Source organism: Pristis pectinata, chromosome 2 (genome assembly GCF_009764475.1).
Source record: "Pristis pectinata isolate sPriPec2 chromosome 2, sPriPec2.1.pri, whole genome shotgun sequence".
Taxonomy (NCBI): Eukaryota; Metazoa; Chordata; class Chondrichthyes; order Rhinopristiformes; family Pristidae; genus Pristis; species Pristis pectinata.
Genome location: NC_067406.1, coordinates 1,627,313 through 1,654,660, shown reverse-complemented (window position 1 = coordinate 1,654,660; position 27,348 = coordinate 1,627,313). Strand labels below are relative to the sequence as shown.

The 27,348-nt window shown below is 47.8% G+C and overlaps 2 protein-coding genes across 9 annotated transcripts in view; both read right to left on the bottom strand.

Annotated features, from left to right (window-relative positions):
• LOC127567459 (uncharacterized) overlaps positions 1 to 27,348 on the bottom strand; it is a 453,787-nt gene that overhangs the window by 48,519 nt on the left and 377,920 nt on the right. The gene's annotated exons all lie outside the window — the stretch shown is intronic.
• The window catches only part of wdr54 (WD repeat domain 54), a 28,077-nt gene continuing 1,294 nt past the window's right edge, over positions 566 to 27,348 (bottom strand). The window contains exons 2-10 of one of the 4 annotated variants that reach the window (XM_052010409.1): positions 23,798 to 24,023; positions 12,694 to 12,756; positions 12,025 to 12,091; positions 11,174 to 11,227; positions 10,372 to 10,499; positions 9,904 to 10,004; positions 2,109 to 2,271; positions 1,928 to 2,002; positions 566 to 1,294 (exon numbers count right to left, since the gene is read on the bottom strand). In XM_052010409.1, coding sequence (XP_051866369.1) covers positions 1,163 to 1,294; positions 1,928 to 2,002; positions 2,109 to 2,271; positions 9,904 to 10,004; positions 10,372 to 10,499; positions 11,174 to 11,227; positions 12,025 to 12,091; positions 12,694 to 12,756; positions 23,798 to 24,022 — 1,008 coding nt within the window. In that variant the 5' untranslated portion in view covers position 24,023 and the 3' untranslated portion in view covers positions 566 to 1,162. Of the gene's footprint in view, positions 1,295 to 1,927; positions 2,003 to 2,108; positions 2,272 to 9,903; positions 10,005 to 10,371; positions 10,500 to 11,173; positions 11,231 to 12,024; positions 12,092 to 12,693; positions 12,757 to 23,797; positions 24,024 to 27,348 lie in introns of all 4 variants that reach the window. The other 3 variants (XM_052010408.1, XM_052010410.1, XM_052010411.1) reach the window with 3 other exon arrangements.

Genomic DNA, 27,348 nt, shown 5'->3' with positions numbered 1-27,348 from the left:
TGGATATGCAGGGTGGAGGGACATAGAGCACATTCAGGCAGAAGGGATTGGTTCAGTTTGGCACCATGTTTGGCACAAACTTCATGGGCCAAAGGGCCTGTTCTGTGCACGGTGAGGTACAGGTACAATGGAAAACTTGTTTGCAGCAGCAGCATGGGCACAGAAATTCAGACAACACACAGAAGTTATACATAAATTATCCAAGACAATGAAGAAAAAGATTCTGCAAAACACCAGTGCAAAAACAAAATTAGAAACAAATTCATGGTAGTGTTATGTTGCTGAGGGTTTGGGTGGTGTGGGACTTCTGTACCTCCTGCCTGGCGGGAGCAGTGAGAAGGGGGCATGACCTGGTTGGTGGGGATCATTGATGACAGATGCCACCTTCTTGAGGCAGCACCTCCCGTAGATGCCGTCAGTGGTGGGGAGGGCTGTGTCCACCACTCTCTGCAGCCTCTTGTGTTTCTGTACGTTGGAACTGCTGTACCAGGCCCTGGTGCAACCAGTCTGTAGAAGTTTGTCAGAGGATTCAGTGACAATACACAGTAAATGATGCTCTCACAGTTTAGTGTTAATACAGGTTACTTCTATTGAAAGCAGACAACTTACATGTGATGTCACATTACCAGATGAATAATCCAAACATCTTTAAACAGACAAACACAATAATTAAACTTTAACACTGAATATTTCTAACTGAATATCAAAACTAACTGGTATCATTTTGCAGTTTAACACAGACCATTAATTAACTCATTAATTATGGGTGTTTACTGTCCATCACCAGATCCCTCCTTTTGATAATTTGGAAACATTTTGGGCCATTTCTGGGAAGAGTTATGACCAGCCACACTGGCTAAGGAGGGCCAGTACCACACGGGTTTTATGTCAATCCAGGGTCACGTTTAATGAAACCAGCATTGGATTTTTTCACTTAATTCAAAGTATCAAACATCTTTGGTTGGTTTTGACCCCAAAGATGAACAGTGAAGGCTCCAACTACTGTGCACTATACATCAAAGCCACCTGCTAAGCACTGAGACAATTCAAGGGGACGAGTTGCTATAAAATTCCATGTGCCCTCGGTGAAGACATTTACAGAGGCTGCATTCTCCTGGGAATGTTTCCCAGCACCTGCACATCGACTCTCCATCCTCAGCATTTACACCTGGACATAACGAATAATCTCACTCAGGTCGTATCCAGTCACTGCAAAGGCACTTCCTTCGGGGTCACAGAACTTGCCTCCGCAGACCTGAACGTCGATCACGCACTCTGTGTGCAAATGCTCCACCTGTCAAAAGTCACGGCTTTATTCTCTGGAAACCAACAAACTGTTCGGCCGGTGTGTGGAGGCTCTCGGCACTGGCCTGAAATCTGCAGCTCCTCATACACACCTTTGGGGCAGCCCAGAGCTCTCCGTTACAGGTTTGTCCCAGGGCAGGGGCAGTGGAGAAGATACAGGGAGTGGGGGAGATGGGAGGTGGAGTGCGGAGACGGTGGGGGAGGGGCAGGGGGGCCAGTGGGGGGGAGGCAGTGGAGTGCGGAGACAGAGGGAATGAGGGGAGTCACAAGGAATGGGTTGGAGGAAGCAGAGATCGTCAAGTCCAGAGCTCAGCCCAGTCCAGGCACTCATTACTGACAGGGTTGCACCGCAGCCTGCGAGCAGGTGTGGCTGAGCGGGCTCAGGGTGCAGCTGAGCAATGGTGCGGGTGTGTGGACCCGAGGACAGTACACCCCCCAGCTCTGGCAGATGTGCTGCACTTGGCTATCTCAGGCCGTCTCCAAGTTGCAGCAATTAAACAACTGGTTTGACCCAACAAGGAGCACCATGCCATCTGCAGCACAGAACAAGTCACAGGGGGAACTGGTGAAGATGAACGTGCTCTGAACCCTGAGAAATCCATCCACTTCCCTTCCTCCTTACCTCAATGGCTTTGGACTCCGGGTTTCGAAAAAGTCTCCAGATGTTGACGAAGGAATCCTCAGCTCCTGAGAGCAGCTGTGGAGGGATTGTGAGATTAGTAATGTCACCTGAAACAGCTCAAATCCTTGGAGAACCACAAAGAGTGGAAGAGAACTCGACGTCCACGAGTAGCTGTGGGTACCTTGCCACTTTCAGGTGCGACGTCCAGTGTGCTTATCCAGCGAGCGTGAGCATTGATCTCCACGTGCACTGCAGCACTCGCCGTGTCGTAGACCTGGATCTGGCCGCTCCCATACCCAGCTGCAATGATCCCGCTCCACATCCTCACAGATGAGCAGGTGACCCTGGGGACAACCAGCAGGTTAGCACTGACACCACACTGACATTCACAGCCCACACTGCTACCAGAAGACCAGAGAGCCGGTCAGCATCAGAGCCGATATTCTCCGTCTGATCATACAGCAATTCCAATACACGGGAGCACAAGAGGCTGCAGGGAGTAGTGGACACAGCCCGGTCCATCACCGTTGAAAGCATCCACAGGCGGCACTGTCTCAAGAAAGTGACATCTAACAAAGATCCCCACCATCCGGACCGTGCCACCTTTTCACAGCTCCCATCGGGCAGGAGGTACAGAAGCCTGAAGTCCCACACCACCAGGCTCAGGAACAGCTACTTTCCTACTCAGTGACGGAACACTACGGACCACCTCGTGTTACCATGGACTTTTTCTAATTGCGTTTTTGAACTAACACCTTGTTCTGCACAGACTTTTCCTTCAGTGTCTTGTGTCACTTATGTTTTGTGTGTTGTCTCATTCCATGTTCCTGCCGTGCCTCCACCTCACCGGACCTGCTCATGACAATAAACGGACCTAAGTCTTTTTTGATAAAGTGACCAAGGTCAATGAGGGCAGGGTGATAGACGTGGTTTATGTAGATTTTAGTACGGCCTTTGAGAAGTTACCACATGGTAGGGAAGGTTGGATCGCATGGAATCCAGGGAGAGCTGGCGAACTGGGTACACAATTGGCTTGATGGTAGGAAGCAGAGGGCGATGGAGGAAGGTTGTTTCTCAGACTGGAGGCCGGTGACTAGTGATGTGCCTCAGGGGTCGGTGCTCAGCCCATTGCTATTTCTCATCTATATCAATGATTTGGATGACAACACAAGGCACTGTTAGCAGGTTCGCAGGTGACACTAAAATAGGTGGTGTAGTGAACAGTGAAGAAGGTTATCAAAAATTACAGGGGGATCTCGATCAGCTTAGTAAATGGGCCGAGGAATGGCAAATGGAGTTTAATTCAGATAAGTGCGAGGTGTTGCATTTTGGGAAGTCAAATCAAGGTACGACTTTCACAGTGAATGGTAGGACCCTGGGGACTGTAGTAGAACAGGGGGACCTTGGAGTACACGTATATAGTTCACTGCAATCGTCGTCACAGGTAGATAGAGTGGTGAAGAGGTTTTTGACACACTGGCCTTCATCAGGCAGGGCACCGAGTATAAAAGTTGGGAGGTGATGTTGCAGTTGTACAGGACGCTGGTGAGGCCACACTGAGAGTACTGTGTTCAGTTCTGGTCACCCTGCTATAGGAAAGATGTTATTAAACTGGAAAGAGTGCAGAAAAGATTTACAAGGATGTTGCCAGGACTCGAGGGACTGAGTTATAAGGAGAGGTTGGGCAGGCTAGGACTTTACTCCTTGGAGTGTAGGAGACTGGGGGGTGATCTTTAAGAGATGTATAAAATCATGAGCATAGATGAGCATAGCCTTGATTCCCCCAAGGCTGGGGAATCAAGAACCAGAGGGCATAGCAGTTTGGCCAAATCTATAAAGTGGGAGAGATTTACTAGACACTTGAGGGACTACCTTTTTAGATAGTGGTAGGTATATGGAATGAGCTGCCAGAGGAAGTGGTTGAGGCAGGTCAACAACAACGTTTGAAAGACAGTTAGACAGGTACATGGATAGGAAAGGCTTAGAGGGATATAGACCCAATGCAGGCAGATGGGACTGGTCAGATGGGGCAGCTTGGCCGGCATGGACCAGATGGACTGTTTCTGTGCTTTATGATTACATGAAGGTGAAAGGGGAGAAGTTTAAAGGAGATCTGGTTTCCACACAGAGGGTGGTGGTTATTTGGAACGAGCTGCCGGAGGTGGAGGTGGAGGAGAGATAGACTATTTCTATTTTTAAAACATAGAACATTACAGCACAGTACAGGCCCTTCGGCCCACAATGTTGTGCTGACATTTTATCCTGTTCTAAGATCTATCTAACCCTTCCCTCCCACATAGCTCCCCATTTCTCTATCATTCATGTGTCTATCTCTTAAATGTCCCTAATGTATCTGCCCCCACAACCTCTGCCGGCAGTGCGTTCCACACACCCACCACACTCTGTGTAAAAAAAAACTTACACCTGTCATCCCTCTTGTATCTTCCTCCATTCATCTTAAAATTATGTCCCCTCGTGTTAGCCATTGTCGCCCTGGGAAAAAGTCTCTGGCTGTCCACTCGATCTATACCTCTTATCATCTTGTACACCTCTATCAAGTCACCTCTCATCCTCCTTTCCAAAGAGAAAAGCCCTAGCTCACTCAACCTATCCTCATAAGACATGCTCTCCAATCCAGGTAGCATCCTGGTAAATCTCCTCTGCACCCTCTCTAAAGCTTCCACATCCTTCCTATGATCAGGCGACCAGAACTGAACACAATACTCCAAGTGTGGTCTGACCAGAGTTCTATAGAGCTGCAACATCACCTCACGGCTCTTGAACTCAATACCCTGACTAATGAAGGCCAACACACCATACACCTTCTTAACAACCCTATCGACCTGCGTGGCAACCTGAGGGATCTATGGAAGTGGACCCCAAGATCCCTTTATTCCTCCACACTGCTAAGAGTCCTGCCATTAACCTTGTATTCTGCGTTCAAATTCGATCTCCCAAGGTGTATCACTTCACACTTATCCAGGTTGAACTCCATCTGCCACTTCTCAGCCCAGCCCTGCATTCTATCAATATCCTGTTGTAATCTACAGCAACCTTCTACACTATCCACAACACCACCAACCTTTGTATCATCAGCAAACTTACCACCCTTCCACATCCTTATACAATGGAACCATAGAACCATACAGCACAAAACAGGCCCTTCGGCCCACCATGTTGTGCGTCCATCAAACTACCCTCACACTACCTAACCCCTTCCTCCCGCATATCCCTCTATCTCACATTCCTCCATGTGCCTATCCAACAAACTCTTGAACCTGTCCAATGTATCTGCCTCCACCACCACCCCAGGCAGTGCAATCCATGCACCAACCACTCTCTGGGTGAAAAACCTCCCCCTGACATCTCCCCTGAACCTCCCACCCATAACCTTAAAGCCATGACCTCTCGTCTTGAGCATTGGTGCCCTGGGAAGGAGGCGCTGGCTGTCTATTCTATCTATTCCTCTCAATATCTTGTATACCTCTATCATGTCTCCCCTCATCCTCCTCCTTTCCAGTGAATAAAGACCTAGCACCTTAAGCCTCTCCTCATATTCCATACACTCTAATCAAGGCAGCATCCTGGTAAATCTCCTCTGCACCCTCTCCAACGCCTCCACATCCTTCCTATAATGCGGCGACCAGAACTGAACACAGTACTCCAAGTGTGGTCTAACTAGAGTTTTGTAAAGCTGCATCATCACTTCACGGCTCTTAAACTCAATCCCACGATTTATGAAAGCTAACATCCCATAGGCCTTCTTAACTGCTCTTTCCACCTGTGAGGCAACTTTCAGTGAACTGTGAATATGAATCCCCAGATCCCTCTGCTCCTCTACACTGCCCTGGAGTTTGTCCTTCCAAAGTGTACCACCTCACACTTCTCCAGATTGAACTCCATCTGCCACTTGTCAGCCCAGCTCTGCATCCTATCAATATCCCTCTGTAAGCTTCGACAGCCCTCCACACTATCCACAACACCGCCGATCTTAGTGTCGTCCGCAAACTTACTAACCCAGCCTTCCACCCCCTCATCTAAGTCATCTATAAATATCACAAAAAGTAGAGGTCCCAGAACCGATCCCTGTGGGACACCACTAGTCACTGCCCTCCAATCCGAGGGCACGCCTTCCACCACAACCCTCTGCTTTCTACATGCAAGCCAATTCCTAATCCACACAGCCAAGCTTCCCTGGATCCCTCGACCTCTGACCTTCTGAAGAAGCCTACCATGAGGTACCTTATCAAACGCCTTACTAAAATCCATATAGACCACATCCACCGCACTACCCTCATCAATCTTCCTGGTCACCTCCTCAAAGAACACTATCAGGCTTGTGAGGCAAGATCTTCCCTTCACAAAGCCATGCTGGCTGTCCCTAATCAGTCCATGATTCTCCAGGTGTTCATAGATCCTATCCCTTAGATTCCTTTCTAACAGCTTACCCACCACACACGTAAGGCTCACCGGTCTGTAATTCCCTGGACTATGCCTACTACCTTTTTTGAACAAGGGGACAACAATCGCCACCCTCCAATCCTCCGGCACCATCCCCGTGGACAACGAGGACTCAAAGATCCTTACCAGCGGTTCAACAATCTCCTCCCTCACCTCTTGAAGCAGCCTGGGGAAAATCCCATCAGGCCCCGGAGATTTATCCGTCTTGATATTATTTAACAACTTCAACACATCCTCTCTCTTGATATCTACAACCTCGAGAACATTACCCTTACCACCACTCCCTTCTGCGTCATCAAGACCCCTCTCCCTGGTGAATACCGAAGAGAAGTATTCATTGAGAACTTCTCCCACTTGCCCCGCCTCCAGGCACATTCTCCCACCTTTGTCTTTAATCGGACTTACCTTTACTCTAGCCATCCTCCTACCCTTCACGTAGGTGAAAAAGGCCTTGGGATTTTCCTTAACCTTACTAGCCAATGCCTTTTCATGTCCCCTTCTAGCTCTCCTCAGCCCTTTCTTAAGTTCCTTCCTCGCTACTCTGCATTCCTCACGGGCCCTGTCTGAACCTTGCTGCTTATACCTCACGTATGTTACCTTCTTCTCCCTAACTAGTCATTCAACCTCTCTCGTCACCCACGGTTCCTTCACCCTGCCATTCCTTCTCTGCCTCACCGGGACATATTTATCCCTAACATCCTGCATAAGATCCCTCAACATCGACCACATCTCCATGGTACACTTCCCTTCAAAAAGGACATCCCACTTTACACTCCCAAGTTCTCTCCTTATAGCCTCATAGTTCGCCCTTCCCCAATTAAATATCTTCTTGTCCTCTCTGCACCTGTCCCTGTCCATGACAATTTTAAAGGTTATGGAGCAATGGTCACTGTCCCCCAAATGCTCACCCACCAATAGATCCTTCACCTGGCCCGGTTCATTTCCTAAAACTAGATCTATCATGGCATTCCCTCTAGTCGGCCTATCAACATACTGCGTCAGGAATCCCTCCTGGACACATTTAACAAATTCCGTCCCATCTAAACCTTTGGCACTAAGCAGGTTCCAGTCTATATTCGGGAAGTTGAAGTCTCCCATTATGACAACCCTGTTATTTTTGCTTCTCTCCAAACACTGCCTGCCAATCTGCTCCTCTATATCTCTGCTGCTACCGGGAAGCCTATAGAATACTCCTAGTAGAGTAACTGCTCCTTTCTTGTTCCTTAATTCCACCCATACGGACTCTAGAGATGATCCTTCTGCAACATCCATCCTTTCCACAGCCGTAACAGTGTCCCTGACCAGTATCACCACCCCTCCTCTTCTTCTCCCCCCTTTCCCTATCCCTCTTAAAACACCGAAAACCAGGAGTATTCAATATCCACTCCTGCCCTGACGTCAGCCACATCTCAGTAATAGCCAAGTCATTTATAAAAATCACAAAGAGCAGGGGTCCCTGAACAGATCCCCACGGAACACCACTGGTCACCGACCTCCAGGCAGAATATGCTCCATCTACCACCACACTCTGTCTTCTATGGGCAAGCCAATTTTGAATCCACACAGCCAAGTTTCCCTGGATCCCATGCCTCCTGACTTTCTAAATAAGCCTTCCATGAGGAACCTTATCAAATGCCTTCCTGAAATCCATGTACACCACATCCACTGCTCTACCTTCATCAATGTGCTTTGTCACATCCTCAAAGAATTCAATCAGGCTCGTGAGGCACGACCTGCCCCTCACAAAGCCATGCTGACTGTCCCTAATCAGCCTATGCTTCTCCAAATGCCCATAAATCCTGTCTCTAAGAATCTTCTCCAGTAATTTTCCCACCACTGAAGTAAGACTCACTGGTCTGTAATTCCCAGGGTTATCCCTACTTCCTTTCTTAAACAAAGGAACAACATTTGCCACCCTCCAGTCATCCGGCACTACTCCTGTGGCCAGTGAGGACGCAAAGATTGTTGCCAAAGGCGCAGCGATCTCTTCCCTCGCTTCCCATAGTATCCTTGGATATATCCCGTCCGGCCCCAGCGACTTATCTATCCTAATGTTTCTCAATAGTTCCAGCACATCCACTTTCCTCACGTCGACATGCCCCAGTATATCAACCTGTCGTACACCATCCTCACAAACGTCAAGGTCTCCCTCACTGGTGAATACTAAAGCAAAGTGTAAATTAAGGACCTCCCCACCTCTTCCAACTCCAGGCACGTTTCCTCTTTTATCCCTGATCGGTCCCACCCTCACTCTAGTCATCCTCCTATTCTTCACATACGTGTAGAACGCCTTGGGGTTTTCCTTGAACCTACTCGCCAAGGATTTCTCATGCCCCCTTCTAGCTCTCCTAAGTCCATTCTTAAGCTCCCCCCGGCTACCTTGTAACTCTCCAGATCTCTGTCTGATCCATGCTTTCTAAACCTTAGGTAAGCATCTTTCTTCCTCTTGACAAGATATTCTACATCTCTTGTCAACCAGGAATATGGATGGGTACTTTGATAGGAAAGGTGTAGAGGGACGGTGGCCTCATGCAGACAAATGGGATCAGTGTGGACAGACATCAGTCGGCACGACAAGGAGGGTGACGAAGCCCGTTCTGTGCCACACATTTCTATGACTCTTAATTGATAGAGTAGCGCGGTGGGCATGTTAGTGGGTTAACTACTGTGAAACCTTGACTAGCAATACGGAGATGACTGGTTTAGATTCCCACAATTAAAGGTGTACAACTTAAATACCAACATTAAAAAATGGGGAGTAATTACAGTAACCATGCAACTAAATGAGTTTTGTAACATGTACGTAGTTCACTAATGGCTGCCCATTAGCTGCAATACAGGAAAACTATGAACAATAATGGGGATAAAACCAGGCGGAGCAGCCACCACTGCCTGATGCACGGCTTTCAGATGCTCTGATGCCACAAAGCCCAGCTGACTACAGACAGAATACTCACAAATCCCACCTCCTGATCTGAACTCCTGCTCTGGTGTGCAGGTGCAGTGAAGCCAGCACTTCCCTCCCACAACAGTGGTACTGAAATAAAAGCTCAGACTTACCCCCTTTCCCCGGTGAATACATTTGGTGCAGTCACGGCTGTTGTGTAAGAATTACAGCAGCCTGTTTGCACACAGCAATCTCCCACACAGGCCACGGTCGCTTATTGTGTGCTGTTCCACATTCCAGCACCCACAGCCTCTCCTGTCTCTGTGATATTTCACTCCTGGGAAACATGGGGCTGGGACCCAGGAATAACTCCCCTGTCCCACTGTGGAGCAGGCCAGGAGGACCTCTCACATCCACACGAGAGAGCTGGCAGTGTCTCCGGTTTGGCACCCCATCCAAAAGGCGGCACCATCAGGTACCCTAGATACTGGGAGTGTTCAGGTCTGGGATGTGAGCCTGAAGTAAGAGGATTAGCTCGAGCATTATTTATCTCTGTCATTAACTGTCAACAATCTACACGTTTCTCTGTTCCTGATGCACTGAATGAAATGTTACTGCCACCACTCACCCATAAGATGAAATCTTGTGGATTAGTTTAAAATCTTCCCCTGATTTCCAGATACACAGGAGCCCAGAGTCATCAGCCGTCACCAGGTCTGCAATGCACCCCTGTAAATTCAAAGCAATGTCAGTCCATCTCAATGCAGCCTATTGACGGGTGAACAAACCAGAACGGGGGTGTGTGAGAACATTGGGGTTGGGATCAGAACCCACCTGCAAATAAACTGTAATGTCACAGGTACACAACACAGAGGCAGGCCCTTCAGCCCACAAGTCTGTGCCAACCAACCATTTACATTAATCCCACATCAATCCCATTTTATGTTCTCCCCAGATTCCCATCACTTCCCCCAGACTCTACCCCTCCCCCACACATGGAGTTAAAGGTGTAGACCAGGCACAATCTAAGTAAACGGTGGAACAAGCTTAAGGGGCCGTCTACTTCGAAAGGCCTCGTGTATGACAGCCCGGTTACCTTATCCTCAGAGCAGTCACTTGCAATATCAGTGATTGGGTCCTTGTGCTCCTCCAGTACTTCAGATACTGTGATGTTTGTACCTTCTGGAGGGATATTGAAGACGAGGATGGATCCTGTCGAGGAGCCTGTAACGAGAGAGACTCAGCGTTGGAGATCTGTGCACAAAACACTGCAACTGCTGGAGTCAGAGGAAAACGCCAGCAACGGCTGACGAGAAATTAGCTGTAGAGAGCGAACACTCGTTCTGGCCTTATTTTCTGCCTGCACTGCACCTTCTCTGGAACCAACACTATGGTCTGCATTCTGTTACAGTTTTCCTTTGTACTACCTCAATGTACTGATGTGATGAAATGATCTGTGTGGATGGCAGGCAAAACAAAGTTTTCATTGTAGCTCGGAACATGTGACAATAATGAACAAATTTACATATAAACATAGCCAGCCAGGAGCCCCCGCATCGAAACTGTCCTCTAGTGCCAATTCCTTCAGCACATTGGGAGAGCTGGTAAACAACCAAACTAGGGTAATGATTACTTTCACTGAAGCAACAAGAGGCACAGAAATAAAATTAAATGCAAAAGTCTTGGGACAGGGAGCTTTATCTGATGACAGAGGTAGAGCAGCTACGAAGTGCATTAATGGAGACAGCAACTGAACAGGGATCGTGGCAGCATTAGGAACAGGCTGGATATGTGGGTGAAGAATGGGGAACACACTCTGATCAGGATCAGCTTGTGTGAAGCATGGACAGGATGGGCTGAACAGTTCCCTGCAATGTAATAGTGAGAGCAGTACATACCCACACAGACGTAGTGACTCCCGGTTGCTGCAATTCCCCGAGCAAAAACAGCTTCTGCTGGCAAAAGAGAGGCAAGGGGGAACACAGGAATTCTCCATTAGAACATCTTGAACACTGGCCCCACAATCCTGTCCCCACTTAAACAGTGTGAACACAAACCACATTTCATTCCAACCCATACAATTAAAACTTCTCACCTGCTGAATCAGCAAGTTGAGAATTTGAATGGCGGAAGCTTGCAGTGAGACAGCAAGTTATTGCTGATCATTTACAAAGATATGATCGGCAGGTTTGGTTGGCTGTAATTACCCAATCATCACTCGATATGACAGTAGCATTGTCACTCTGCACGCGATGAGGGCGTCACCTGCAAGGCAGCTTCTACAGCCCCCAAGGTGTGCTGGTGACCTGCCTTCCTGACCCACTACGTCTCGCGCCAAAGCCGAGGGGACGAGCTCCGGAACGCAGCCTCAGTAAGGATGAAGAAAAGTCACATTTCTAGGTTGTGACCGAGTGTGAGAGCAGGCTGACATGTTTCCACACCCCGTCCTTCTGAGCGTCAGAAGTGGCACGTTGGTCACTGGATGAAGCAACAAACTGACCACACCCCTTCCCGACACATCAGAGGGGCACTGTGGGCACTGGAGCTCATACTGCCACAGGTCCAGCAGGGAAGGCAGTTTTACTCCCACCCCCGTTGTGGAAACTGCTATTGCCTGTTTATTTAATGTTGATGTGCTCGCAATCAATGAGAGGGATAGTGGGGAAGACTTCCATTACTGCTCCCTGAAAACCCCTTCACTGCATCAGCATACCTGACAGCAAACCTTCTGGGCAGCCTGCACCGTTACCTGTTTGTGCCTCCGGGGTATCCATTGCATGCCAGTACACCATGATGGAGCCGTCTGATTCATACATCTGGAAGGACACACACTGTGAGTGTACCGGCAACAGCTATACACTCATTCCAATAAGCAGCAGACTGTGACTCCATTCAATTCCAAAGTTTACAATTTAAATTTAACCACTTTACTGAGAGCATCTGCAAGTACTTCTCAAGAGTCCTTGATAAGAAGGCGTGAACAGCAAGTGCAAAATTAAGAATGCACAGATTTTTGGAAACCTGGTAAAGGCGATGTACCTGCTCCCCACTCTTGGTTCACACACCTTGCCTTTCTCACCCTCTCCTCGATTATCCTGTGTACACCTGTCCCACTGACACACTCCGGCATCTCGATCCCTCTCCAGACCACACCTCATTTCATTCACACACACTGTACTGCTCCACAACACACACAAGGCCTAAATGATGTAGCTGTAAATTATGTGGCGAATAAAATATCTAAGGTAATGCTTTTGGAACTGGTGCTATGAACACTGATAGTGAAGGAACACTGATAGACTTAAAAATTCTCATTCCAAAAGCACACAAGTATGGATTGCATCTGACAGTAGTGTCTCGGTGGGATTGCAACAAGAAAATATTCGCCAGCGAGTTAGTTCTACCCTGCCCACCTCACCTGAATGCCTTTCTGTGATGCCAATACCAGGAGAATTCGAGAAGGCAACACACACCATGATGCCTGGGGAAAGCCAGAGAGAAAATGTTCAGCAACAACATATACCTCTAATCCGATATTCTGACAGGAATAATTTCAGAGAGAGGTAAATGGCATCAGCCTCGCACACATTCCTACACAGGTTTGGTTCAGAGTGAAGCCGTCTCTCTTCCTTCCCTGTGTTGGATGCTCCAGGATTTAGACTCAAGCAACATGGCGTCATACGTTGTGGGTTTGGGAGATGTTATTGGGAGTAGCTTGGGAGAGTTACTGCAGCACATTTGCAGATGGTACCCGCTGCAGACATGCTATGTCAGTGGTGGGGGGAATTAATGTTCAAGGTGATTGATGGGGTAGCAGTCAAGCAGACCACTTTGTCCTGGATGGTGTTAGCTTCTTGAAGTGTTGTTGGCGGTGCGGTGCACTCATACAGGTAGGTGGAGAGTATCCCATCACATTTCTGGTTTGTGCCCTGCAGATGATGGGAAGACCTAGGGGTGTCGGGGGTGGGGGCGGAGTTACTCACTGTGGGATACCCAGCCTCCGACCTGTTCTTGCAGGCATGATATCTATGTCACTGCTCCAGCTGAGCTTTCGGTATGTAGTGGTCCCCACGATGTTGATGGTGAGATCTGGTGCAGGTAATACACTGAATGTTTAATCTCTCTCTTGCTGGACACTGACAATGCCTGTCATTTTGGTGGCGTGGATATAACCTGCCACTTATCAGCCCATGCCTACTTCTTGCTGCGTGCAGCCACGGGCGGCTTCATTTGAGAAGGACCTTACGATGCAAGGAAGTTCAGTGACGAAGGAGAGTGAGCGGGAGCCAGCACTTGGAACGAGAGGCAGGAGTTTCCAAGGAGGTGACTCTGTGCACTTTGTGTTCATTTTCAGTAAGCAGGACCCTGAAAGAGGCACGTTCACGTTGTTAGTAATAATTGGCTAGTTAGCTAATCGGCAGCAGCCAATAAAAAGGTGTTAGGGTTATGTGGAAAGGCCATTGTGCGAGTGGACCAGTGAGGAGCTGAGGCTTTGGTGAGAAGAGGCTGAGTAGGTGACCTCGGTGAGGCCAGTGTGAGCAGCTCGTTCAAAAAAAAGGTTTCAGTTAGAAGGCACAGTTAAGAACTAGTAAGGTCTTTATTTTGTCTGTAAATCCTCAGTCCTTCATTCAGTGTAGGCAGGACGGCAGTTGGGGCAGTGGAATGCTCCTGCTGTAAGATGTGGGATGTCAGGGAACCTCACCATCTCCCTGGTGACTACATCTGCAGGAGGTGCACCCAGCTGCAGCTCCTGACTGACCAGGTTAAGGAACTGGAGCTGGAGTTGGATGTCAGGACCATCCGGGAAGCTGAAAACCTCATAGGTGAGACTTTTACTGAGGTGGTCACACCCAGGGTACAGGGTGCAGATAGATGAGTAAGGGGAGTAAGCAGTCAGTGTAGGGGTCCCCTGTGGCCGTACCCCTCAGAACAAGGATACCCCTTTGGATGACCTATCAGGGCACAGCAGCAGCAGCCAGGTCAGCAATAGTGATAGGAAACTCGATAGTTAGGGAGACTGACAGGAGATTCCGTGGCAACAAAAGAGACAACAGGATGGTGTGTTGCCTCCCAGGTGCTGGGGTCGAGGATGTCTCAGTGGCTGCAGAATATTGAGAAGGTGAGCAGCCAGAGGTCATGGTGCACGTTGGCACCAATGACACAGGTAGAAAGGGGTAAGAGGTCCTGCACAGTGAGTGTAGGGAGTTAGGAATGAGGCTGAAGAGCAGGACCTCCAAGGGAGAAATCTCTGGATTACTCCCAGTGCCATGTGCTGGTCAGAGCAGGAATAGGATGATAGAACAGATGAACGAGTGACTGAGGAGCTGGTGTTGGGGCAGGGTTTCAGGTTCTTGGATCTTCTGGGGCAGGGGTGACCTGTACAAGAGGGACGGGTTGCACCTCAATTGAAGGGGAACTAATATCCTGGCCGGGAGGTTCGCTGGTGCTACTCGGGAGGGTTTAAACTAGTTTGGCAGTGGGATGGGAACCAGAGCACTGGGTCGGAAAGTGGAGGGATTGAGAGGAAGGTCAATGTCAGGGCCATTAAACACAGGCAGGAGCAAAGTCATAGACACGATGGGACATGGGACGGGCATTTGAAGTGTGTATTTTAATGCTGGGAGTATTATGGGTCAGGATGATGAACTTCGAGCATGGGTCAGTACATGGAACTGTGATGTTGCTTCCATTTGAGACTTGGTTGAGAGAGGGACGGGAATGGGTGCTTCATGTTCCAGGGTTTTCATGTTTTAGAACAGATAACGAGGGAGGTAAGGGGAAAGAGATGCATTACTAATCAGGGACAATATCACAGCTGCACTCAGAGGGGATGTGTTGGAGGGCTCGTCCACTCTCTATGGGTAGAACTCAAAAATAAGAAAGGTGCAATCACTCTGATGGGATTATATTACAGACCCCCCAAAAGCCACTCGGACATTGAGGAACAGATATGCAGGGAAATTAGAGAAAGGTGCAAAACCAATAGGGTTGTTGTCGTGGGGGACTTCAACTTCCCTAATATAAACTGCGACCTCCTTAATATAAGACGTTCAGACGGGGCAGAATTTGTTAGGTGCATCCAGGAGGGTTTCTTAAATCAATACGTAGATAGTCCAACAAGAGGAGGGGCCGTACTGGACCTGGTGTTGGGTAATGAGCCTGGCCAGATGACTGACCTTTCAGTGGGAGAACAGTGAGGGAACAGTGACCACAACTCCTGAAGTTTGAAGACAGCTCTAGATAAGGACAAGTATGCACCTTGGAGGAGAGTATTACACTGGAGCAGGGCAAATTCCTAGAGCATTAGGCAGGAACTAGGGAGAGTTGACTGGGAACAGCTGTTTCTGGGCAAGTCCACATCTGACATGTGGAGGGTGTTTAAAGACCAACTGCACAGAGTACAGGACAGGGATGTTCCAGTAAGAAGGACGGACAAGGATGGCAGGGTGAGGGAACCTTGGATGTTGAGAGAGGTGGTGAGTTTAGGCAAGACGAAAAAGGAAAAGTGTGTAAAGCTTAGGAAGCTGGGATCAAACAGGGCCCTTAAGGATTATAAAGAAGCCAGAACGGAACTCAAGAAGGGAATTAGGAAGGCCAGGACGGGGCATGAAGAGTCCTTGGCAAGAAGAGTCCTTGGCAAGTAGGGTTAAAGAGAATTCCAAGGCATTCTAGACATGCATCAAGAGCAGGAGGATAACGAGGGAGAGGGTAGGACCACTCGAGGATAAAGGAGGGAACATGTGCTTGGAAGCGGAGGATGTGGGTGAGGTCCTTAAACAGCATGTTGCATCAGTATTTACCAAGGAAAAGGATGTAGAGGATAGGGAGATCAGTGTGGAGCGTGCTAATATGCTGGGGCATTTCAAGATAAAGGAGGTAGTGTTGGGTCTCTTAAAGAGCATTAAGGTGGATAAGTCCCCAGGGCCTGATGGGATATACCCCCTGCTTATTAAGAGAGGCAAAAGCTGAGATTGCTGGGGCCTTGACCATTATTTTCGTGTCCTCTCTAGCCACAGGTGAGGTCCCAGAGGACTGGTGAGTAGCTAATGTTGTTCCATTATTCAATGAGGGAAACAGGGATGTTTTGGATCGCGTCCAAGATATCCTGAAGGGGGAGGGAGAACAGCCAGAGGTCGTGGTACATATTGGTACCAATGACATAGGTAGGGAAAGGAATGAGGTCCTAAAAAGAGGCTATAGGAAGGAAGGTGAGAAGCAGGACCTCAAAGGTAGTAATTTCCGGATTACTGCCTGTGCTAAGCGACAGTGGGTATAGGAACAGAATGAGGAGGAGGTTAAATGCGTGGTTGAGGGATTGGAGTAAGGAGCAGGGATTCAGTTTTATGGATCATTGGGGCCTCTTTTGGGGCAGGTATGACCTGTTCAAAGAGGACGGGTTGCACTTGAATCCCAGGGGGACCGACATACTGGTGGGGAGGTTTGCTAAGGCTACTGGGGAAGAGTTTAAACTAGAATTGTTGGGGGGTGGGATCCGTACTGAAGAGACTGGGGAAGAGGTGTTTGGCTCTCAAATAGAGGAGGCTAGGAGTAAGTACCATAGGCAGGTGATAGAGAAGGGACATGCTCAGACAGGCTTGAGATGTGTCTATTTTAAGGCAAGGAGTATTGTGAACAAGGCGGATGAGCTTAGAGCTTGGATCGATACTTGGAGCTTTGATGTGGTGGCCATTACGGAGACTTGGGTGGCTCCAGGGCTGGAATGGTTGGTTCAAGTGCCGGGTTTTAGATGTTTCAGGAAGGACGAGGGGGGAGGCAAGAGAGGTGGGGGAGTGGCACTGTTGATGGAGGGATTGTCTACGGAGTCTCTGTGGGTGGAGGTTAGGAATAGGAAGGGGTCGATAACGGTGCTGGGTGTTTTTTATAGGCCGCCCAATAGTGACAGGGATATTGAGGAGCAGATAGGGAAGCAGATCCTGGAAAGTTGTGAGAATAACGTTGTGGTGATGGGGGATTTTAATTTCCCAAACATCGATTGGTATCTCAATACAGCGAGGGGTTTAGATGGGGTGGAGTTTGTTAGGTGTGTTCAGGAAGGGTTCTTGACACAGTATGTAGATAGACCTACAAGAGGAGAGGCTGTGCTTGATTTGATCTTGGGAAATGAACCTGGTCAGGTGTCAGATCTCTCAGTGGGTGAACATTTTGGTGATAGTGATCATAATTCTATCTCCTTTACGTTAGCACTAGAGAGGGATAGGAATAGACAGACTAGAAAGGTGTTTACTTGGAGTAAAGGGAATTATGAGGCTCTCAGGAAGGAAATTGGAAGATTAAATTGGGAACAGATGTTCTCTGGGAAAAGTACAGAAGATATGTGGCAAATATTCAGTGGGTATTTGTGTGTAGCTCTGCACAGACATGTTCCGATGAGACAGGGGAGTCATGATAGGATACAGGAACCGTGGTGTACGAAGGCTATAATAAATCTAGTCAAAAGGAAAAGAAAAGCTTACAAAAGGTACAGAGAGCTAGGTAATGTTAGAGATCTGGAGGAGTACAAGGCTAAAAGGAAAGAACTTAGATTAGGAGAGCCAGAAGGCAACATGAGAAGGCCTTGGCGGGCAGGATTAAGGAAAACCCCAAGGCGTTCTACAAGTATGTGAAGAGTAAGAGGATGAGATGCAAAACGATAGGGCCTATCAAGTGCAGCAGTGGGAAAGTGTGTATGGATCTGGAAGAAATAGCGGAGGTACTTAATGAATACTTTACGTCAGCATTCACCATGGTAAAAGATCTGGGGGATTGTAGTGGGGGCTTGCAACGGCCTGAAAAGCTTGAGCATGTAGATATTAGAAAAGAGGTGGTGCTGAAACTTTTGGAAAGCATCAAGTTAGATAAGTCGCCGGGACCAGATGAGATGTACCCCAGGTTGCTGTGGGAGGCGAGGGAGGAGATTGCGGAGCCTCTGACGATGATTTTTGCATCGTCGATGGAGACGGGAGAGGTTCTGGAAGATTGAAGGGTTGCGGATGTTGTTCCCTTATTCAAGAAGGGGAGTAGGGATATCCCAGGGAATTATAGACCGGTGAGTCTTACCTCAGTGGTTGGTAAGCTGATGGAGAAGATCCTGAGAGGCAGGATTTATTAACATTTGGAGAGGTATAATATGATTAGGAAAAGTCAGCATGGCTTTGTCAAGGGCAGGTCCTGTCTTACGAGCCTGATTGAATTTTTTGAGGATGTGACTAAGCACATCGATGAAGGGAGAGCAGTAGATGTAGTGTATATGGATTTCAGCAAGGCATTTGGTAAGCTACCCCATGCGAGGCTTATGGAGAAGGTGAGGAGACATGGGATCCAAGGGGACATTGCAGTGTGGATCCAGGACTGGCTGGCCCACAGAAGGCAAAGAGTGGTTGTTGGAGGTCGGTGACCAGTGGTGTACCTCAGGGATCTGTACTGGGACCCTTACTCTTTGTGATTTTTATAAACGACCTGGATGAGGAAGTGGATGGGTGGGTTAGTAAGTTTGTGGATGACAGGAAGGTTGGGGGTGTTGTGGATAGTTTGGAGGGCTGTCAGAGGTTACAGAGGGACATAGATAGGATGCAGAGTTGGGCTGAGAAGTGGCAGATGCAGTTCAACCCAGATAAGTGTGAAGTGGTTCATTTTGGTAGGTCAAATATGTTGGTGGAATATAGTCTTAATGGTAGGACTCTTGGCAGTGTGGAGGATCAGACGGATCTTGGAGACTGAGTCCATAGGACGCTCAAAGCGGCTGCGCAGGTTGACTCTGTGGTTAAGAAGGCATATGGTGTATTGTCCTTCATCAATCGTGGAATTGAATTTAGGAGCCGAGAGGTATTGTTGCAGCTATATAGGTCCCTGGTCAGACCCCACTTGGAGTATTGTGCTCAGTTCTGGTCGCCTCACTACAGGAAAGATGTGGAAGCCATAGAGATGGTGCAGAGGAGATTTACAAGGATGCTGCCTGGAATGCAGAGCATGCCTTATGAAAGCAGGTTGAGGGAACTCGGCCTTTTCTCCTTGGAGCGACGGAGGATGAGGTATATAAGATGATGAGAGGTATTGATAGGGTAGATAGTCAGAGGCTTTTCCCCAGGGCTGAATTGGTGGCCACAAGAGGACATAGGTTTAGGGTGCTGGGGAGTAGATATAGAGATGTCAGGGGTAAGTTTTTTACTCAGAGTGGTAAGTGCGTGGAATGGGCTGCCGGAAACGGTGGTGGAGGCGGATACGATAGGGTCTTTCAAGAGACTGTTGGTTAGGTACATGGAGCTGAGTAAAATAGAGGGCTACGGGTAAGCCTAGTAATTTGTAAGGTAGGGACATGTTCCGCACAGCTTTGTGGGCCGAAGGGCCTGAATTGTGCTGTAGTTTTTCTATGTTTCTGTAATTCATGGTCATTCCCCTCAACAACAGGTATACCGCTTTGGATACTGTTGGGGAGGGGGACCTCCCAGAGGAAAGCCGCAGTGACCAGGTCTCCGGCACGGAGCCTGGTTGTGTGGTGCAGAAGGGAAGGGGGGAGAAGAGGAGGGTGATAGTGATAGGGGATTCCATAGTAACGGGGGCAGACAGGAGATTCTGTGGATGTGAAAGAGACTCCCAGATGGTATGTTGCCTCCTGGGTGCCACGGTCAGGGATGTCTCGGATCGGGTCCACAGCATTCTGAAGGGGGAGGGTGAACAGCCAGAGGTCGTGGCACACATTGGTACCAATGACATAGGGAGGAAGAGACGAGGTCCTGAAGAGGGAATAGAGGGAGCTAGACATGGAAGCTGAAAAGCAGGACCTCAAGGGTAGTAATCTCTGGATGTCTGCCTGTGCCACATGCCAGTGAGGGTAAGAATAGGATGATTTGGCAGATGAATGTGTGGCTGAGAAATTGGTGCAGGGAGCAGGGTTTCAGATTTGTTGATCATTGGGATCTCTTCTGGGAAGGTACAACCTGTACAAAAGGGACGGGTTACACCTGAACTGGAGGGGAACCAATGTTCTTGTGGGCAGGTTTGCTAGAGCTGTTACAAAGGGTTTAAACTAGTTTGGCAGGGGGACAGGAACCAGAGTGATAGGTCAATGGTTGATACATTTAGCGTACAAGTAGATGCAGCATGTTGAAAGACTGAGGAAGGATCGGCAGTTGAAAGGGCAGTTGTTTGGACTGAAGTGTGTCTACTTTAATACAAGAAGTATCAGGAACAAGGGTGATGAACTTAGAGAATGGGTAAGTACATGGAACTATGATGTGGTGGCCATTACAGAGACTTGGATGTCACATGGGCAGGAATGGCAACTGGATATTCCGTGGTTCAGATGTTTCAAAAGGGACAGGGAAGGAGGTAAAAGAGGTGGGGGAGTGGCTTTGCTGATCAGGGACAGTATCACAGCTGTAGAAAGGGAGGATGTCCTGGAGGGATCATCCACTGAGTCAGTGTGGGTGGAAGTCAGAAACAGGAAGGGAGCGATCACTCTATTGGGAGTATTCTACAGACCCCCCGACTAGCAGCAGAAACACCAAGGAGCAGATCGGGAGGCAGAGTTTGGAGAGGTGCAAAAATAACAGGGTGGTTGTCAAGGGTGATTTCAACTTCCCTAATATTGATTGGCTTCTCATTAGTGTAAAGGGGATAGATGGGGCAGAGTTTGTTCGGTGTGTACGGGAAGGATTCCTGACACAGTATGTGGACAGGCCGACTAGAGGAGAGGCCATACTGGACCTGCTACTAGGCAATGAGCCTGATCAGGTTTCAGATCTCTCAGTGGGAGAGCATTTCCCTGAGCAGACTGTCCAAACCATCGGGCAGAACGCCTCATCGCCAGAACTCACCAACAAGCACTAAGACCTTGCTTGGCTGGCGGTGAGAGGGGCCCTCCCAGTCAGATCCCTCCTGTATGGTTGGAACCTCACTCCCAGCGCGCACTGCCCCTGGGAGGACTGCGCTGGGGACGAGACGGTCACCCACCTCTTTGCAGGCTGTGGGCTTGTGAGGAGGGTGTGGCGAAAGATGAAAGGGGCCTTGTCACAGTTCATCCCCAGCAGCAGCGTAACAGAGGATTCTCTGATCTACGGGCTGTTCCTGGGGACACACACAGAGACGGACATCAACTGCTGTTGGAAGGTCATCAACTCGGTGAAAGATGCCCTTTGGTCTGGCCGAAACTTGTTGGTCTTCCAGCACTGTGAGATGTCTGTAGGGGAATGCTGCCGGCTGGCACATTCCAGGCTGCAGGAGTACGTGCTGAGGGACGCACTGAAGCTGGGTGCAGCCAGCGCGAGGGCTCAGTGGGGAAGGACTACAGTTTAGGGTTCTTCTGCCATGGGAGAGGGAGGGGCGGGGTCAGGCGAGGAAGCCCCTTAAATATTGTAAATATGGGATTGGGGTATCACCCCAGGGAGCCACACGAGTGGCATCGGTGCTGTGTTTTTTGTATATAAAAATTAACACTAAGAATGGAACTGTACACGAATGTAAAGTTTTGAACTGTTTTATTATTGTATATAGTTTCTTTTATTATGAATAAAGTTTATTTTGTTAAAAAAAAATACTGGAGCTGGTACTAGGCAACGAGCCTGATCAGGTTTCAGATCTCTTGGTGGGAAAGCATTTTGGAGACAGTGACCATAACTCCTCGACCTTTACCATTGCCTTGGAAAGGGATAGGAGCAGACAGTATGGGAATATTTAATTGGGGGAGGGGGGAAATGTGATGCTATTAAGGAAGAACTTGTGTACAAGTTAGGAACAGATGTTCTTGGGGAAGTGCACAACAGAAATGTGGAGTTTGTTTCAGGAATACTTGCATGGGGCTCTGGATAGGTTTGTCCCATTGAGGCAGGGTAAGGATGGTAGAGTGAAAGAACCATGGCTGACAAGAGACAAAGAACATCTTGTCAAGAGGAGGAAAGAAGCTTACCCAAGGTTGAGAAAGCATGGATCAGACAGGGCTCTGGAGAGTTACAAGGTAGCCAGGAGGGAGCTTAAGAATGGTCTTAGCAGAACTTGAAGGGGGCATGAGAAGGCCTTGGTGAGTAGGATTAAGGAAAACCCCAACGGGTTTTCAAACTTTTGAAAAACATTAGGACAGATAAATCACCAGGGCCAGACAGGATATATCCAAGGTTATTACGGGAAGCTAGGGAAGAGATTGCTGTGCCTTTGGCAACGATCTTTGTGTCCTCACTGGCCACAGTGGTTTGTAATTCCCAGGGTTATCCCTACTCCCTTTCTTAAACAAAGGAACAACATTTGTCACCCTCCAATCATCCGGCACTACTCCTGTGGCCAGTGAGGACGCAAAGATCATCGCCAAAGACGCAGCAATCTCTTCCCTCACTTCCCGTAATAACCTTGGATATATCCTGTCCGGCCCCGGTGACTTATCTATCCTAATGTTTTTTAACAGTTCCAGCACATCCTCTTTCCTCACGTTGACATGTCCCAGCACATCAGCCTGTCGTACGCCATCCTCACAAACGTCAAGGTCTCTCTCTCTGGTGAATACTGAAGCAAAGTATTCATTAAGGACCTCCCCTAAGATAAGATATCTTTATTAGTCACATGTACATCGAAACACAGTGAAATGCATCTTTTTTGCGTAGAGTGTTCTGCGGGCAGTGTTTCCTCCCACAAGTGTCGCCACGCTTCTGACACCAACATAGCATGTGCACAACTTCTTAACCTGTATGTCTTTGGAATGTGGGAGGAAACCGGAGCACCCAGAGGAAACCCATGCAGACATGGGGAGAACGTACAAACTCCTTACAAGACAGCGGCTTGAATTGAACGCGGGTTGCCAGCGCTGTAATAGCGTTACACTAACCGCTACACTACCATGCTGCCCTACCTCTTCTGACTCCAGGCTCATGTTTCCTCTCTTATCCCTGTTTTATGTTCTGTGAAGCAGCTGAAGATGGTTGGGCCCAGGACACTGCCCTGAATGTTGTGGGGCTGGAATGACTGACTTCCAACAACCAGAACCATTTTCCCTTCTTCAAGCTGTGAATGTTTTCCCAAGAGGACTGGACAGGGCAGCTACAGAGGGGAAGCTGCTTCTACTGGGTGGATGTAGATCCAGGGGCATCATCTCAGAATAAGGGGGTTGCCCATTTTAGTTGGAGACATGGGGGAATTTCTTCTCCCAAAGGACTGTGAATCTCTGTAATTCTCTACCCAGGGAGCTGTGGAGGCAAGTGTCAAGGGGTCAGAATCAGATTATCACTGACATATGACATGAAATTTGTTGTTTTGCGGCAGCAGTACAGTACAAGACATAAATCTGTAAATTACAAATTAAAGTGCAAAAAAAAGTGGAATAATGAGGTAGTGTTCCTGGGCCAATGGTGTGGTTAGACAGGGAGAAGGTTGTGTTGAGGACACTAACTGAATGGTGGAGCAGGGTGAGGGGGCTGACTGACCGTGTTCAAGTAGAGACCATGGACCTTCAGAGCTCCACCCAGACCTGCCCAATGTCAAGTGAGGATACTGACCGTCTCATCTCATTGTGCGCAGCAACAAGTTCACCAGACCGCCCATACCTGCATGATTAAGGAGGTGCCATGCACCAGGCCTCCCTCCTTGGACTGCAGCTGCCTGTGAGAGAAGTTCAGGCCATCTGTGGAGGCGCTCACCATGTTCACCAAACTGCCATGGATGACGGCAAAATAAGTGAGATTCTTCTGCGCGATGGGCAGCACACTGAGGTTGTTGTAAAGAGCAGAGGCACTGCTCTTAATCTGAATACTCTTCTCCTTCTTGTACATCCTGCAACAACAAAAAACCAAACTTCCTTGGGTAACTCCACAGAGATTTACAGCCAACTGCTGTAGAGTTCCCCATTTCCTCTCCCTTGTTTCTTAAAGATAACCCCTGGTTGCCCCTTACAGACATCTCAATGGACATGGAAACACAAGGAGGCTGTTCAACACCTTGAGCCCCAGATCTCAATTTGTCTGTGGTCAACCTCCAAGAAGTGAAAATCAAAAGCAATGCATATGCTGGAACTCTGAAACAAACACAGAAATGCTAGAAATACTCAGCAGGTCAGGCAGCTTCTGTGGAGAGAGAAACAGTTAATCTTCCATGGAGAAGCCCCTTTTTCTTTCTGCACAGACTCTGCCCAATCTGCTGAATGTTTCCAGCATTTTCTTTGTACAAATTTTCTCCACATCTCCTGATATAATTTGTTAGTCAAAAGTATGTATCACATGTTTAAATATCAATTGAGCTAACATCAGTTTATAAAATAAGATATCATTATTAGTCACATGTACATCGAAACACACAGTGAAATGCATCTTTTGTGTAGAGTGTTCTAGGGACAGCCCGCAAGTGTCACCACGCTTCCGGTGCCAACACAGCATGCCCACAACTTCCTAACCTGTACAACTTTGGAATGTGGGAGGAAACTGGAGCACCTGGAGGAAACCCACGTAGACCCGGGGAGAACGTACAAACTCCTTACAGACAGCGGCCAGAATTGAACCCGGGTCGCTGGTGCTGTAGTAGCGTTATGCTAACCGCTACACCACCGCGCCTGCAGTTTGTAACATATATTACCCAGACTGGCTCAACGTCAAGGGTAGAGCCCCTTGCATTTCACACTCTCACCAGAGTTTCTCTGTCCACCCTTTCAATTCCCTTCAACACCTTAAAATTTATACCTTCACTATTCCAACCAATTTTGTGTAATTCCATTTCCATTTCTATAACCCTTTTATGCTAGCAAAACATTCCAAGGCACTTGACAAAAGCAATTATCAAAAAACATGATGCCAAAACACCCAAGGAAATATCAGTCCTGATGCAGGGTTTCGACCCAAAATGTTGACAATCGCTCTCCTCCCACAGATGCTGCTTGATCTGCTGAGTTCCTCCAGCAGATTGTTTGTTGCTAACAAAATATTAGGACCCTGTCAAAGACCCCCTTAGATCCACAGAGACATCCACTGTCCTCCCTCACAGACAGCCTTGCAGACCCACAATTATCCCTCATACACGTTAACATGAGGTAGAGGGAGTAGAATATTCAGCTGCCCGTACCTGCTCTGCTATTCAACAAAAATCACGGCTGATCTTTCAGCCCATTTTCTTGGCATCCTGTCACATTCTAATGCCTATTGATCTCTGTCTTCAATATACTCAGCAACTGAGCCTCTGCAACCTTCTTAGATCAACAATTGCTCTTTGGATACAGAAATTTCTTCTCATCCATCCTGAATGCTCGACTCCCTATAACCTCTGTTCAAGACTCCTCAGCTATCCCGTCAAACCCTGTAAGAATTTTGTACATTTCAAGCAGGATCTCTCTCATTCTTCTAAATTCAAGAGTATACATACCATCTCTTCAGACAGCAAACCTGCCATCTCAGGAGTCAATCTAGGAGTCTTCCCTGCATTCCAACTTTTGGCAGGGAGCCCAACCCTGTATATGACGCTCCAGATGTGGTCTCACCAGAGCACTACATGATTGGATTAAGACACCCCTACTCTTGTATTCAAATCCTTTTGCAATAAAGTGTTCTTGTCCCACAGATCTTCCTAATTTCCTGTTGAACTTGCTGTTACTCTTCAGTGACTTAAATACAAGGTGGCTGGGTCCCTCTGAACACATTTCAATCTCATCTTTTATAAGTAGTTGTTCACATTTCTATATTGTTGACTGAAATGGACACCTACACACCTGCCATGTCCTCGCCCATTCACTTACCCTGTATCCTTCAAAGGACTCTCAGCACCCCCCTTGCAGTTAACAGTACCGCCCAGCTTTGAATCACCTCACAGACTACAAAACAGTTGGGCCACAATAGCCAGGAGAGCATACCAATGCCTCCACTTCCTTAGAAGCCTAAGGAAATTTGGCATGTCCCCTTTGACCCTCACCGATTTTACAGATGCACCACAGAAAGCATCCTATCCGGATGCATCACAGCTTGGTACGGCAACTGCTCTGCCCAGGACCGCAAGAAACTGCAGAGAGTTGTGGACACAGCCCAGCGCATCACGGACACCAGCCTCCCCTCCATAGACTCTGTCTACACTTCTCGCTGCGTTAGCAAAGCAGCAGACATAATCAAGGACCACCCCTACCCCCCACCTCAGTCATTCTCTCTTCTCCCCCCTCCAGTTGGGCAGAAGATACAAAAGCTAGAGAACACGTACTACCAGGCTCAAGGACAGCTTCTATTCCACAATTGTCAGACTCTTGAATGGACCTCGTATGCTAAAGATCGACTCTTGGTCGCTCAATCTACCTTGTCATGGCCCCTACACCTTATTTCCCTACACCTTTCTCTGTATCTGTATTCTGCATTGTTTTTAATCTCCTTTTGGGCCAAATGGGACTAGCTTAGATGGGCATCTTGTCTAGAATCATTAGACAAAATTAAGAATGAATGGGAAAGTGAACTCCAGACATCTATACCTAGAGACTTGGAAGAAAATTCTTCATTTAGTTAATACATCTTCAATGTGTGCCAGACACTCGTTGATACAGTTTAAGGTGGTTCACAGGACCCATATGTCCAAAGATAAGCTAGCTCGTTTTTATCAACATATAAATCCTATATGTGACAGATGTAAATCAAATGTGGCTTCTTTGACACATATGTTTTGGTCTTGTCCTCTTTTGGAAAAATATTGGAAAGATATTTTTAACATTATTTCAACTGTATTGAAGATTGATTTACAACCTCACACTGCAATTTTTGGTTTACCAAGGATAGAATCTGGCCATCTATCTGCCTCCGCTAACCATATGATTGCCTTTGTTACATTAATGGCCAAACGATCCATTTTGCTTAAATGGAAGGATCCAATACCCCCTACTACTGTTCAATGGTTCTCTCAAACTATATCATGTTCAAACTTGGAAAAATTATGAGCGATACTGTTGATCCTTCGCTTAAATTTGAAGATATTTGGAGTCCATTTATTCAATATTTTCACATGATGTAGATCCCCTTTCAATAACTTTCCAATTTAGAGGAACGGAGTTGACGACAAAATATTGTTCTGTTTCTACTGAGAAATTTTAGCCCAGTCTTTTTTTTCTTTTTTTTGTTGTTTGTTTTTTTTCTGAATTTTTTTT